At 39.1% G+C, this 15,568-nt stretch overlaps 1 protein-coding gene across 1 annotated transcript in view; it reads right to left on the bottom strand.

The window, feature by feature from the left end:
* Positions 1–13,782, bottom strand: part of RB1 (RB transcriptional corepressor 1) — a 198,402-nt gene extending 184,620 nt beyond the window's left edge. The window contains 2 exon segments of the mRNA XM_006109689.3: positions 11,922–12,048; positions 13,547–13,782. Of these exon segments, the coding sequence (XP_006109751.2) occupies positions 11,922–12,048; positions 13,547–13,581 (162 nt within the window). The 5' untranslated portion in view covers positions 13,582–13,782.
* Positions 13,783–15,568: the final 1,786 nt, after the last annotated feature.

The raw sequence follows: 15,568 nt of genomic DNA, 5'->3' as shown, positions 1-15,568 counted from the left end.
ACTATGACACACACTGACCACCAGGGGGCAGACGTTCAATGCAGAAGCTGCCCCCTGGTGGTCAGTGCGTTCCCACAGGGGGAGCTCTGCTCAGCCACAAGCCAGGCTGATGGCTGCCAGTACAGCGGTGGTGGTGGGAGCCTCTCCCGCCCCCTCAGCAGTGCTAAGGATGTCCAACTGCAGCTTAGGCCTGCTCCCCGCTGGCAAGTGAACATTCCCTGAGGGCTGCCGGGCTGCCAGAGGGATGTCTGACTGCCAGTTTGGGCCTGATCCCCCAGGGAGCGGACCTAAGCCAGCAGGTGGACATCCTCCAAGGGGTCCCAGACTGCGAGAGGGCATAGGCCGGGCTGAGGGACACCCCTCCCCCCGAGTGCACAAATTGTTGTGCACCGGGCCTCTAGTTTTAAAATAATTGACTATTTAAAGCAAAAATAATAGCAGTGTACTATAGGGTTTATATCACACATATGAGTAAAAATATGACAATAGAACAAAGTCCAAGAGAAAAGAAATGGAAGTATACTGATGTAAAGTTTTTATACTATACATAACGTAGTACTTTGTTTGAAAGTAGACTGAAAAGTTTCCATTGTATGCTATAAACTGTGAAACAATGACTAAGATAACACAACAGAGTTATAGTTAATAAATTAACAAATGAGAAAAAAGAAATCATAAAAAAATAGTTAATCTAAACAAAGGCAGAAAAAGGGAAAAGAAGCAAAGAGACAAATATAACTAAATAGCAAGATGGTAGATTAAAACCCAACCATTTCAGTAATCACATTAAATGTCGATGCTCTAAAAACCCCAATTAAAAGACAAAGACTGACCCAATTATCTACTACCTATAAGAAACCCACTTTAGTCAAGGGCGGGGGAAAAAAAGAGACATATATAATACTCTTTGTAACACTTTAAGCAATAAAACAATAAAAAAAAAGAGAAACCCACTTTATTTTTTTCTTTATTGTTTAAAGTATTACATATAGTATTACATGTCTCCTTTTCCCCCATTTACTTCTCCCCAACCACCCCAACCCCCAACACATGCCTTCACCCCCTTACTGTTTGTGTCCATCGGTTATGCTCATATGCATGCATACAAGTCCTTTGGTTGATCTCTTACCACCTCCCTCCCCTGACTTCCCTCTGAAGTTTGATGGTCTGTTCGATGCTTCTCTGTCTCTAGATCTATATTTGTTTATCAGTTTATGTTGTTCTTCATATTCCACAAATGAGTGAGAGCATGTGATATTTATCTTTCTCCAACTGGCTTATTTCACTTAGCATAATGCTCTCCGTATCCGTCCATGCTGTTGGAAATGGTAAGAGTTCTTTCTTTTTTTACAGCAGCATAGAATTCCATTGTGTAGATGTACCACAGTTTCTTAATCCACTCACCTGCTGATGGGCACTTAGGCTGTTTCCAAATCTTAGCTATTGTAAATTGTGCTGCTATGAATATAGGGGTGCATATGTCCTTTCTGACTGGTGAAGAAACACACTTTAAACATAAAGACACAAATAGGTTGAAAAGACTAAAAAATAGGTATGTGTATCAAATATCTATTAAAAGAAAGCTTGTATGTCTATATTGATATTAAAAATAGTATATTTCAAAGCAAAGAACATTATGGAAGATAAAGAGGGCCATTTCATTATATACTACATTAATATATGACATATATAAGATATATTAATGACCAAGTATATTAATATATTATAAATAATTTTATGCCAATAAATTCAACAACATAGATGAAATGGACAAGTTCCTTGAAATCTCTATTGAAGAAATTGTATTTGTAGTTATAAACCTTTCCACAAAGAAAACTCCAGGCCGATATGGCTTCACCAAACATTTAAGAAAGAAATAATACCAATTTTACAAAAACTCTACCAAAAAAATTGACGAGAAAAAAATATTTCCCAATTCATTCAATGAGGCAGCATTATTTTATCACAAAACCAGACAAAAATTGGGGTGGGTGAACAATTTAAAAAAATCAAGTGCTGGTGAGGATGCGGAAAAAAGGGAACACTAACTAGTTCACTGCTGGTGGGAATGCAGATTGGTGCACCCACTATGAAAAACAGTATGGAGTTTCCTAAAAAAATTAAAAATGGAACTTCCATTGGACCCACCGATCCCACTTCTGGAAATGTATCCTAAATCCCAAAACACCAATCAGAAAAAAATATATGCACCCCTATGTCCATAGCAGCATTATTTACAATAGCTACTAGTAAGATTTGGAAACAGCCCAAGTGCCCATCAGTAGATGAATGGATAAAAAAGCTGTGTGACATTTACACAATGGAATACTATGCAGCAGTAAAAAAGAGGGATCTCTTATCCTTTGCAACAGCATGTATGGACCTGGAGACTATTCTACTAAGTGAAATAAGTCAATCGGAGAAAGACAAATATCACATGATCTCACTTATTTGTGGAATCTAATGAACAAAATGAATTGAGCTACAAAATAAGACACAAAGCATGGAGGCATGGAACAGACTGACATTCTTCTGTGTGGGGCTTGGGAGAACAAGAAGAAATAAACCAAAGAACCTATATACTGCCCAGCTGGAGTGGCTCAGTGGTTGAATGTCGACCTATGATCCAGGAGGTCAAGGTTTGGTTCCAGGTTAGGGCACATGCCTGGGGTTGTGGGCTCAATCCCCAGTAGGGGGCATTCTGGAGGCAGCCGATCAATGATTCCCTCTCATCATTGATGTTTCTCTCTCTCTCCCCCTCTCCTTCCCTCCCTGAAATCAATAAAAATATATTTAATAATAAAGAACTTATATACTTGTATGCATAGCCCATGGACACAGGCAACAAGGGGGTGAAGCCATGGGGGGAAGGTAGGGCCTGGGAGGAGGGGGGTAAAGGGAGGAAAAGTGGAAGATATATATAATACTATCAACAATAAAAAATATATTTAAAAAAAAAGAAAACTATGGACCACTACCATTCATAAATATATATGCCAAAATTCTTAACAAAAGTTTAGCAAATCAAATTCAACAATATATGAAAAGGATCGTATATTGTGATCAACTGGAGTTTACTCCAGGAATGCAAGGTTGCTTTAACATTTGAAAATTAGTCAAAATTATTAATCATATTAACAGTCTAAAAAAGGAAAAGTATGTGATCATCTCAATAGATGCAGAAAAAGCATTTGAGAAAATCCAACATTTATTTCTAATACATTAAAAAATACCTCTGCAGCCTGGCCAGTGTGACTCAGTGGTTGAGCATCGACCTATAAACTAGGAGGTCATGGTTCAATTCCTAGTCAGGGTATGTACCTGTGTTGCAGGCTCAATCCCTAGTAGAGGGCATGCAGGAAGCAGCCGATCATTAATTCTCTCTCATCACTGATGTTTCTATCTCTCCCTCTCCCTTCCTCTCTGAAATTAATAAAAATATATTTTTTTAAAAAATAAATAAAAAATACTTCTACAAAATAGGAACAGAAGGGAATAGAAAGAAAATTCCTTAATCTAATAAAGAATACCCAAGAAAAACCTACACCTAATATTATACTTAATAATGCAAAACAGAATGATTTCTCCCTAAGAGAAGGAACTCTCATTTCTATTCAACATTGTATTGAACTCTTAGCCAATGCCAACAGGCAAGAAAAAAAGGCACAAAGATTAGAAAGGAAAAAATAAAACTGTCATTATTCACTGATTGCATAACTGTGTATGTAGAGAACCCTATGAAAACACAAAATAGGCAAAAAACATAAAGAGACATTTCACTGATGATGACAAACAAATGGCAAACAAAGGCATTTAGACCTTCAACAACTATGGCTGTAGGTGATGATGTATCAAGGTAGCTTCATCAATTGTACAAAAGTAACACTCTTTTGGGGAATCTTGATACTGAGAAAGACCATCCATCTGTGGAAATGGCATATATAGATAATTTCTGCACCTTCTGCTCATTTTTTCTGTGAACCTAAAACTGTTTTTTTTAAGTCTATTAAAAAGATTATCATTTATGCAATGAGCTGAATTATTACACATACCCCTTTTTAAAAAGTTATGTGTTGAAACTCTAAGCACAAGTATTTGAGAATGTGTCTGTATTTGAAGATGGGCCTCAAAGAAGTACAGTAAGTTAAAATGAGACATAAGTGTGGGCCCTAATCCAATATGACTAGTGTCTTTGTAAAATGTAAATTTAAAAACCCACTACACACCTATAAGAATAGCTAAAATAAAAATAGTAACACTACCAAATGTTGGCAAAGATTCATAGAAAAATCATCCTACATTGATGGGAAGATGTGACCAAAGTACAACTACTCTTGAAAAGTTGGCAGTTTCTTATACAATTAAACATATGACCATACCACACAACCAGTAACTTCATTCTTGGGCATTTATACCAGAAGAATAAAAACTGATGTCTACACAAAAACCTATACATGAATGTTCATAGCAGCTTTAGTCATAACTAGAGGCCCAGTGCACGAATTTGTGCTCGGTGGGGTCCCTCAAGGTGACCTGCAGAGATCAGGCCCCAGCTTGTGCCCCAGCCTTGCAGCCCCAGCTCGCACCCCCAGCCTCGCAGCCCCGCCTGGCACCCCTCCTTGACCTGGCGCCATCCCCTCACCTGCTACACCATCCTGCCTGTGGGGCAATCAATCAAGACTGGCCCCCCCGCCCGGCTCCCTCAGCACCTGGGAGCCTGACGGTGGCCCCATCCTCTGCAGCTGCCGCTGGTTGCCATCTGCAGGGTGATTGGTCGGGGCCGGACCCCCTGCCGCTGGTCGCTGTCTGCAGGGCGATCCGCAGGGCGAATGGGCCCCCACTCACACCCACCTTGTCCTGGCGCCACCTGCTCACCTGCTCCACCATCCTGCCATGGTCCCGCTGTTGTCTGGGCCCATCAGGGCCAGCAGCACCTCCACTGCCGCCCACTGCCAGCACTGCATCACTGATGCCCGCCATGTTCCATGCCGCCCCTGGTGGTCAGCGAATGTCATAGCGAGTGGTCAAACTCCCAGTTGAAAGGCCACCCAAGAGGACAATTTGCATATTAGGCTTTTATTATATAGGATAGCTAAAACCTACAAACAATATCTTTCAATGAGTAAATGGTTAAACTGGTCTAGCCATATCATGGAATACTACTCAGAAAAAAAAGAATTTCACTCTAACATGGAATATAAAACTGAAAGCAACAAATGAACAAACAAGACAAACAAAAACTCATAGACAGCAGCATGGTGAGGGAAGGGGAGGTAGTAAAGGATAAAAGGGGTCAAATATATGGTGACTGCAGATTTGACTTTGGGTGGTAAACACACATACAATACACAGATGGTGTATTTTATAGAATTGCACACTTGATACCTATAATTTTATTAACTAATATCTCCCCCAATACAGTTAATAAAAAATATAAAGAAAGAGAAGCAAACTATTTGCAATGAGCTGAATTATTACACATACCCCTTTTTAAAAAGTTATGTGTTGAAACTCTAAGCACAAGTATCTGAGAATGTGTCTGTATTTGAAGATGGGCCTCAAAGAAGTACAGTAAGTTAAAATGAGACATAAGTGTGGGCCTTAATCCAATATGACTAGTGTCTTTGTAAGAACAGGAAATTTGGATACACATAAAAAAAAAAAACAGGGATGTTCACATAAGAAAACCATTCCAGAACATAAGGAGAAGGTAGTCATCTTCTAGCCAAGAAGGGAGGCCTCAGAAGACACTATATCTGTGGACATCTCTTCTTGGACTTCTAGCCTCCAGAAATGTGAGAAAATGTGTTGTATTATTTAAGCCACTCAGTCTGTAGCATTTTATTATGGCAGCCTTAGCAAACTAAAATAGATATACAACTAAAATAGATATCCCCAGGAAGATGTGCTTAGTGAAAAAAGCCAGCCCCAACGGTTAAATACTACATGACTCCATTTATATAAAATCCTTGAAATTATAAAGTATGTCACATTATCACTGAGTAAAAATCTTAATTAAATGTCTATGTAAAGCCAAACTGGTCTATTGGTACTCTCAAGATAATACTTGAAAAGTATTAATCACCTTTAAAGGATGTTACAGAAAAAAACTCATTAGTTTGAAAACTAGTCAATAAAAAACAAAGAATAAAGCACTTATCCTACCTTTTCTGAATGAACTATACTTCAAATAAGAATTATTGATGGAGAAAAGTTTCTCTTTACAGAAGAATTACAACTAATTGAAAAGAAGAATGGTAAAATTATCAGTTCACCTTTTAGCAACACCTAATTGATGCAGTAATAATAGCTTACATCAAAAAGAGAAATAATAAAACATTATGTTCCACCTGACAGCATACACAACATCTCTGAAGTATTTCTTCCAAAAACAATCAAATCAGGAACTAATCAGGCCTCTAGATCCACTTCCAGGAAATTAGACAAATATATTAAACAATGAAGGAGATAAAATCAAAAATATACAATATAGGATAAATCCCAGTTTCTTCAACAAATAAAGTGTAAGAAAACAAAGAGGGAAGGAGGTAAATCCTACAGATTAAAGGAGATTTAAGAGATTAATCAACCAATCATAATGTATGAGCCTATTTTAGTACTGATTAGAACATACTGAATAATAACAATTTATAAAACAATTGAGAAATTTTAAAGTCTGGATATTTAACACTAAGGAATTTTCATTAATTTTGTTAGGTGTGATGAACTGTGGTTATTTTTTTAAGAATTCTTATCTTTTCCACATACATACTGAAATATTTATGGATAAACATCCTATCTGGGATTTATTTTGAAGTAATCTGGGCTCAGAGATATAGTTTGGCCATGTTTAACTGTTGAAACTAGTTAACATGTTAAGTGCCCAGCCTGTTTTGTCTTCCGGATGGAAAGTATAGTGTCCATCACCGGTAATTGACAGGGTGCTTAACGTGTTAAGAGGTTGATGAGAGTTGATACTATTTTCCCTATCTATTTTTATAAATGTCTGACTTTTTATAATAAAATGTGTTTCTGATTCCACTTCTTACTTAGAAGCTGCAAGTAGCCTACATCTATTAAGACAAAATATAACATTCATATTCATGTTCATAAATGTTTTCTCGGAAAACTGTTTCTCAGCAGCACCCACATGGAATCAGAATACTAGCACCATCTTTAAATAGAAATGGTACATACATTACTAAGAATTGGAAAATAACAGGTAGAGACCTTTCATTACTCATAATTATTAAAAAGACAGTCCGCTTTTTAAAGTTATTAAGAAATCTGTTCATCATATTTCTATAGTATAAATTGAATGGAATGCCCAGAATTACTCCAACTCCATTCTTTTCCATTATCTTTCTAAATACAATGACCCATATCACAGAAACAAATGCCTCTATCAAGAGCAATATATTTCAAAGCTCTTGAATACTCATATGTATAACACACACAAAACCCTAAGAGGTTTGACATTCAGGCATGATTTCTACTTTATATATAAGCAAACTGAGACTTAGAGAATTAACCAATTTGCCTAAAATCATGTAGGTACAATATAACTACAATCAAAGTTTTCTGCCTTGAGGTCCAAGGCCTTTCCATTCTACCACACTGCCATTCGAGATGCAGAAAAAAAATCAAAATTTTAACAACTGACTCATGGTAAGTCACAATAAGAACACCACTTCTGGCCCTAGCTGGTTTGGCTCAGTGGATAAAGCATCGGCCTGAGGACCAAAGGGTCCTGGGTTCAATTCCAGTCAAGGGCAGGTACCTTAGTTGCAGGCTCCTCCCTAACCTGTGCCCTGGTAGGGGCTCATGCAGGAGGCAAGCAATCGATGTTTCTGTCTTTCCCTCTCTCTGCCACTGTCTCTAAAACATCAATGGAAAAATATCCTTGGGTGAGGATTAACAAAAAGAAAAAAAAAAAAGAGCAGCACTTCTGGCCAATTTCTTAATGGAAAGTCCCTTATTCATACTCTATAAGCAGCATGAACACAATCTAATCTTAAGACAGAAATCATGTATTACACACTTTTAAACATTTATACAAAAGGGAGAAAACACTTTTCTAGAAAAAAACACCAAATACTTTCCTCAAAAAAATTAATATATGCTTTCATGTATGCACAAACAACTTTTCCCAAAACCGGTTTGGCTCAGTGGATAGAGCGTCGGCCCGCGGACTGAAAAGTCCCAGGTTCGATTCCGGTCAAGGGCATGTACCTGGGTTGCGGGCACATCCCCAGTAGGAGATGTGCAGGAGGCAGCTGATCGATGTTTCTCTCTCATCGATGTTTCTAACTCTCTATCTCTCTCCCTTCCTCTCTGTAAAAAATCAATAAAATATATTTAAAAAAAATATATATATATATAAATTTTATCAAAGGTAACACATCAAAATCACTACACATGCATTTAAAAATTCAACTATTTTAGCACAGCCAGCATGGCTCAGTGGTTGAGTGTGGACCTATGTATGAACCAGGAGTTCACAGTTCGATTGCCAGTCAGGGCACATGCCCAGATAGATTGCAGACCTGATCTCCAGTGGGGAGCATGCAGTAGGCAACCAATCAATAATTCTCTCTGATCATTGATGTTTCTGTCTCTCTCCCCCTTTCCCTTCCTCTCTGAAATCAATAAGAAAATATATATTTTTTTAAAAATTCAACTATTTTAACTGATTCTTAAGTTCTCCTAAAAATTTATAATAATTCTTAGGTCAAATTATTCTGCTTGTATGACTTAATATAGACACTCCTTTGCACTAATAAGTGTTTTATGTGCACAAATTTATTAAATCCACATAGTAATTACATGATCCAGAAATGATTACTTGTCACTTTTACAGATAAGAAAACTGAGGCTCGGAGATTTTAGGCAACTTGTTCAAGATCATGGAGCTAGTAAATGGTAGATCTGAGACTTGAGTCAGCCTAGTCTGACAACAAATCCTTACTCTTAGCCCGTCCTCTATTCCAGCAATTTCCAACTCGTGAACTGAAATAATTTTTAAAACGTGATACCTGAGTATTTAGTCAGGGGTACTGACCTCCTGTAGACTGTAAAAAAATAAAATAAAATAAAAAGTATAACAGCCAAGACAACAATAGCTGTCCAGTGTGAATGAATCAAAATTATACCTATTTTCTGGTCAGATCAGCAAAAAATATACTTTTTGGTGTGCCGAAGAATTTTAGTAATTAGTTTGTGTGCCATGAGATGAAAAAGGTTGAAAATCACTACTCTATTCCAATAAACATCATCTTCTTTCAGTTGCCAAAAAGAGTTCCCTGTAATACCACATTCCTTTTCTTGTTTCAAAGATAGCCAATTGCAACTCGAATAGCTACTTCAAAAACAGGTTCATTTTGTTATTACACTTTCTTCTCAGCACACACACTGTCACATTCTCCCTTAGAAATTACTGCATAAGTGTAGGTGAAGTTCTCAGGCCAACTCTCAAAGATTTAAATCATTTAATATTTCTAGGTAAAAGTGTGGTGAATTGTAACAGGAAATACATTATCATCCTCTGATGTACCCCCCAAAAAGGTACCCCAAATCCCAGAGGTAACATGAAATGCCTTTCCTGTCTTCCTCCAGTACACAACCAGAAATGATTCCACATGTTTTAGTCCCCATCATGAGCTCCATTAGGAAATGAGATTTAAACTATGCCAGTTCCCATGGAAGGCAGGAGCAAAGCCAGGAGGGGAGAAGGCTAGGGTAAGAAAGTAGTAACATTTATTGGTATATGTATTCAAGTCTAAAGCCCAAGAGGGCCTATTACTATTACTATACTATTACTGCTATAGTTGCACTGAACTAACTAGAAACCTAAGTACTACACTGCACTACTTGCAAAGAGATTTAGAACACAACCCACTTATAAATTGGAGACTATCTATATTCATTAATACTCTCTATAATCAGCTACTCCTTCCCAACTCTCTGAAAACTAAAAGCCTAAGTTTTCTGAAAGAGAAGTGAAGAAGCTTTGACTCCCTTTAACTGCATATGCACAAAAACAGCTTTGCATATGAAGTATCCAAATCAATGGTTATACATTTGATGCTTTGGGATGATAATACCAAAATCATTCATTCATGATACTGCAATATTCCTTTTTTAATAAGGATTTCTAGAATATGTTTAGATCTTTGAAATTGTGGGATTTGTTTTATCTTTTTTACTACTAGACTAGAGGCCCAATGCACGAAATTCATGCAAGAGTAGGCCTTCCTTTCCCTGGCTGCCGGCACCAGCTTCCCTCTGGCACCCAGGACCCAGACTTCCCTCGCAGCCCCAGCTTCATCTGGAAGGTCGTCTGGAAAAACTTCTGGTCGAATTAGCATAATACACTTTTATTATTATAGATGCTATAGATTGAATGCTTGTATTCTCCCCAAATTCATATGCTGAAACTAAATGCCCAACATGATGGTATTAGGAGGTAGGGCCTGTAGGCGATGATTAAGTCATAAAGGCAGAGCTCTCATGAATGGGATGAGTGCTCTTATAAAAAAGGCTAGAGAAAGCTCCCACCCTTTCCACCATGTAAGGCCAGTGACAAGAATTATGAGTAAGAAAGTGGGCCCTCAATGTACATAGAATCTACCAGCACCATGATCTTGGACTTCCCAGCCTCTAGAATTGTGAGAAATAAATATCTGTTGTTTAAAAGCTACACAGCCCACAGTATTTTGTTATAGTACACAGAGTAGACTAAGACAGCAGAGATTTTCTTTTTCTGTATTGATCTGATCAGTAAAAAGAGACAGATGTATTCTAATACAATGCTGATGAAAAATAAATTCATTAAAAGTGACTGGAATGCAATTCAGCAATAATTATCAAAAAAAAGGAGACATATGTAATACTCTTTGTAATACTTTAAGCAATAAAAAAGAGTTTTTAAATGTTCATAGCTTTTGACTCAGTAATTCAACTCATAAAAATTGACTCTAATAATCAGAGTCATTCATTAATTTATATAACAAATTATCAAGGACTTATTTTGTGGCAAACATTATTCTTATGAATAAGAAAGGACAGATATATCATTATTTTATATAGTAAAATAGTTAGGGAAAAAATAAGTGTCTAAAAATAGTAAGAATTAAAAAATTAAAATGCATCTAATGAATAAAATATTATACTTCCACTGGAAACTACATTTTCATATTTTTTAAAATATTTAATAATAAGTAAATGCTCATGATATTAAGAAAAACATTTAAAGCAAGATACAAAAGTATATGTAATTATATATAACTATAGGTAGGATCCCAAATCTGTGTTTTAGATCTTACCAGCCAGGGAACTTGGTCAAATTACTTGACCTTACTCTACTTCAGTGTCTTCATCTATAAAATGAAGATTTTACATAATACATGCAAAATAAGGATTTTATATTTCACATCCCAATGGACTGCTAAATCAGTAATTTACAAAGTGCTTACAATATTTCCCCAGTACATATAAAGCACTAGTAATTATTTCAAATATTATATGCAAAGAAAAAAATAGAAGAAACATCAAAATATTATCAAAGATTCTTAATTCTAATAAAACTAATTCTAAGACTTACAGGAAATTTGAACACTCCTGCATAATAGAAGATATTAAAAATTATTTTATAAGGTATGACTTTGTTTTTAAAAAGTCTTTATATTATAATGAAGTTTTTATAAATAAAATATATCTAAGATTGGCTTTAAAATACTTTGGTGGGGAAGTTATATGGTGATTTTTTTATGTTATCAGAGGTAAATTGCCTCTGGGTAATAGAATTATTACTAGCTTTTCTTTTCTTTGAATTTTTTTATTTTCTAAATTTTCTACAGTGATCCAAATATTTATTTTTAAGGTGATAAAAATGTATTAAAAAATTTTAGGCAAATTCTTACCAATACTCCATCTGCAGAGGAAACTTTCTCCCAAGTTAACCAAGCTCTTTCTCTCACATGATCTGGTATCTTTAATTTCTGACATAATGCAGTAAAATCAGGTTCTTCGGTTTCTTCAAACTCAAGCCTACCAAATAAAGATATACATTTAACAGGCACAAAATCATAAATTAAACTAAGTCAACATTTGTTTCGATAGTTTGCAAATAATAGCACTATTCTAAAAAGCTAGCATCACTAAATACTTTAGGATCTTATTTATCTTTACAGGATAAATTTACCTTTGAAAAATTTACACTTAGAATTTAAGTATATAGTTATCTTTTTCAGTTTTTCCAAAATAAGGATACCACACAGTGAAAAATGTTTGCTGGCCTGGTGAATCACACTTCAGAGTAGCAAAATAGTTTGTGAAGGAAAGTAAGTAAAATAGCTAAAGCTGTTTGGGGAAACTGGGATAACAATAACAGCAAGAGGAGAAAAACCCATTATTACAGAATCAATTCACTACCAGTGACTTAGCTAAAATAGAGTCTATAATTATCAATGTTTCATACGTAATCTACCTGCTGGCATTTCGTACACAATGATTAACTTGACATAAATTATTCTTTTTGGATAATTCCTTTTTATTCATTTAATGCCTATTTGACATCTAATAATAATATTATGAGTAGCTAATAATTTTTTAATATTAACCATATGTATAATCTATATATATATATAAAAAGCCAGTGACCATAACGGCCATAACAACCATAACGACCGGTCACTATGATGCCCACTGTAGCCAGTAAACGCCCGATCAGGGGGTAGGGCCGGTGGCCAACCTCGTGGCCCCTCCCTCCTGCCAGCCTGCACCTGATTGGACTCTCCCGCTCTGATCAAGAGTGGGCCGCTGGCCAAATGTCCCCTCCCTTTGTCCCCCTGGGGGAACCTGCCCCCAATCAGCCCGCCCCCACCATGATAGGCCTGCAGCCCCTCCCCCAGCTGGCCTGTCCCTGATCATACCCCCCAGCCCAATAGGGGGCGCGGCTAACTGGCCAACTGCCTGCAGCCCCTCCCCCCAGATGGCCACACCCCCAATGGGCCTCCACCACCCTGATTGGCCTGCACCCCCTCCCCCTGGCCAGCCCCACCCAGGATCGGCCTCCCCACCCCATCAGGCCCAGGACTGTCCGGCCAACCACCCATGGCCCCTCCCCCAGGCTGCTGGCCCCTGATCAGCACCCCCTACCACATTCGGGGGCAGGGCCCACAGGCCAATCGCCCTTCCCCCAGCCGGCCCAGCTCTGATTGGCCCCAATCAGGGTGGGCCAGCAGGCCAACCTCCTGCCATCTCCTCCTCCCAACAGGCCCAGCCCCCATCCTCCCAATTGGGGCCGGGCCAGCGGACCCCTCCCGTGCATGAATTTGTGCACTGGGCCTCTAGTACTATATAAATAATGTCCATATAATAATAATATGAGAAATAGCTAATAATTTTTGAGTATTTACTATGACCCCAGTATAAAGTATTTAGATGCATGGTTACTCTAAATCCCCAAATTAGCCCTATTAGGTAAGTACTCTTATTACCCTTATTTTACAGATAAATACCAAATCAGAGAAGTTAAAGCACTCACCTGGAATGACAGCCAGTAAGTGGGAACCTTGACATAAACCCAACAATCTAACTTCATATTCATAATTCATGTCCTTGACCACTATTCCAGACTGTCAACCCTCTCTCAAAACATAATTCACTTTCGGTTATCTCAACAATAAAGATAGCATGCTGATACCAGTGAGAGTTTCCCTTCCAATTACACCATTTAGACCAGAGATAATGCAACAGAAATAAGATCTCAACTCTCAAGGTAGAAATGGACTCTGTGACTGGAAGTCCAGTTGGACTGGGACCTCAGTAAGTTTCTTGGCCTCAGTTTGCCAGGCAGTGGTTCTATCCTTGCTAAGCAGTTAGTCTACAGAGTTTGGCTGCCCATGCTAAAGAAACCTTTTGTGGATATGGATAATAAAGAGCAAACTATTTTTGTATGGTTTTGACTTACAGGGTAATTTAATAATTCCATCATTTAAGGTATATAAAAAGTGTTAGGAAAAAAAGTGTTTTTTTTAAAAAAAAAAAAAACACAAACTAATAAAGTTCAGATGATGACCAGAAAGAACTTCAATATTTCTGGTTACCATACAATAATCGAGAATGCTTCCAAAGCTCTGTGTATAACATGGGACACTTCACTGAGTCTTTACTGCTCTTTCCAAAGGGAAACTTTCAAGTATTGGATACAACAGAATTTAATCAGAAATTAATGTCTTCTCCCAGAACATCCTCAGGCTTTTTTCTTTAAATGGTGAGTATGACTTTTAATTGACCCACAAGGCAGTCTATTTAAATATATGAATTTTTAATAGTCTTTCACAAGCCATTTCCAAAAACCCATTCCAGTCTTTTACAATTTGGCCTGAATTCTATTCGCGTCTGGGGAGGTGAAAGAAACAGGACTTGGCAATGGAGCAGAAAGAGGGAGGGAGTGGAGAGGGCAGAAAGGAGTCTCATTCCCCTGCAATGGATACGTGGTCTTCAGGAGGACCAGTGCTGACAAGAAAAAAGACAATGATACTCTTCCAATCTTAGCTTCTTAACCACAGAGAATCGCAACCGAGAAAAATAAGATGTTGCCAAAAAGAACAAATATCTCTCTGCCATGTTCCGCTGCGTTATTATATCCTGGTATCGTGACTTTCTTAAATGGAAAGTCCATTCAAGGGAGCACAAGGGCACCAATTTTGTACCCACACAAAGGGGGGGGGGGCAACAGGACCCCCGGCTGGCTCACAGCCAAACAGGCAAAAGACGTGCTGAAGCCAACTGACATGGAACAAGAAAGAAGAGGCAGTTTAGGGGCTTTTAGGCACGTAGGTTAAACCTGTGTCCACCCACCGGGTCCTCTAAAGAGCTTTCTGCCCCCCCAGTCACTGCTATGGCTCTGCAGCCCCAAGAACTCAAAGCACTGGCCTAAGGGAACCCCACACGGCACCCCGGCCAAGTGCCGGGGGACAACTGGCCCCAGGACCCCGAACTCGCCCCAATGGCGGCTCCGCAGCAGCGCCCGCGGCCCGGCCGGCCTCTCCCGGGGGAGGCTCCGGCAGCCGCACGCCTGGAGGAGAACTCTGCCAACTGTTGCATCCCCGGGAGACCAAACAGAAAGTCACCCGGCCACTGGCGCGCTGCGAGTCTCCACGGGAGAACACTCCCCGCCAGACACTAGTCCTTTTGTGTTGTTTTTGGAGGATTTTTTTCCGCCCCCCGTTTGACGGGGCCTCGAAATTACCCGCCGCCTGCGAGCCGCCAGTCCCGCGGAGGGAAGGCGGCACCTGTCACTTCGCTCAGGGACTGGAGCCCCCACCCCGCCGGACACCTGTCCAAGCGAGAGCCCAGACCCCTTCCGGCGGGCTCTGCCCTCGCTCGCGCGCCCAGACCCCCTGTCAACCTCCCCCCGGCGCGCCGCCGCCGCCGGGGGCACGGAAGGAACCCCTCCCTCCCGCCCAACCCGGGCCCTTGGGGAGATGCGGCCCGGCTACGCAGCGGCGGGGCCAGGCCCGAACGGCATCCTCGTGGAGCCGCTTCCGGCGCGCCTGCCGGT

Source organism: Myotis lucifugus, unplaced genomic scaffold (genome assembly GCF_000147115.1).
Source record: "Myotis lucifugus unplaced genomic scaffold, Myoluc2.0 scaffold_7, whole genome shotgun sequence".
NCBI classification, from domain to species: Eukaryota; Metazoa; Chordata; class Mammalia; order Chiroptera; family Vespertilionidae; genus Myotis; species Myotis lucifugus.
This window is presented reverse-complemented; position numbering and strand designations above follow the sequence as displayed.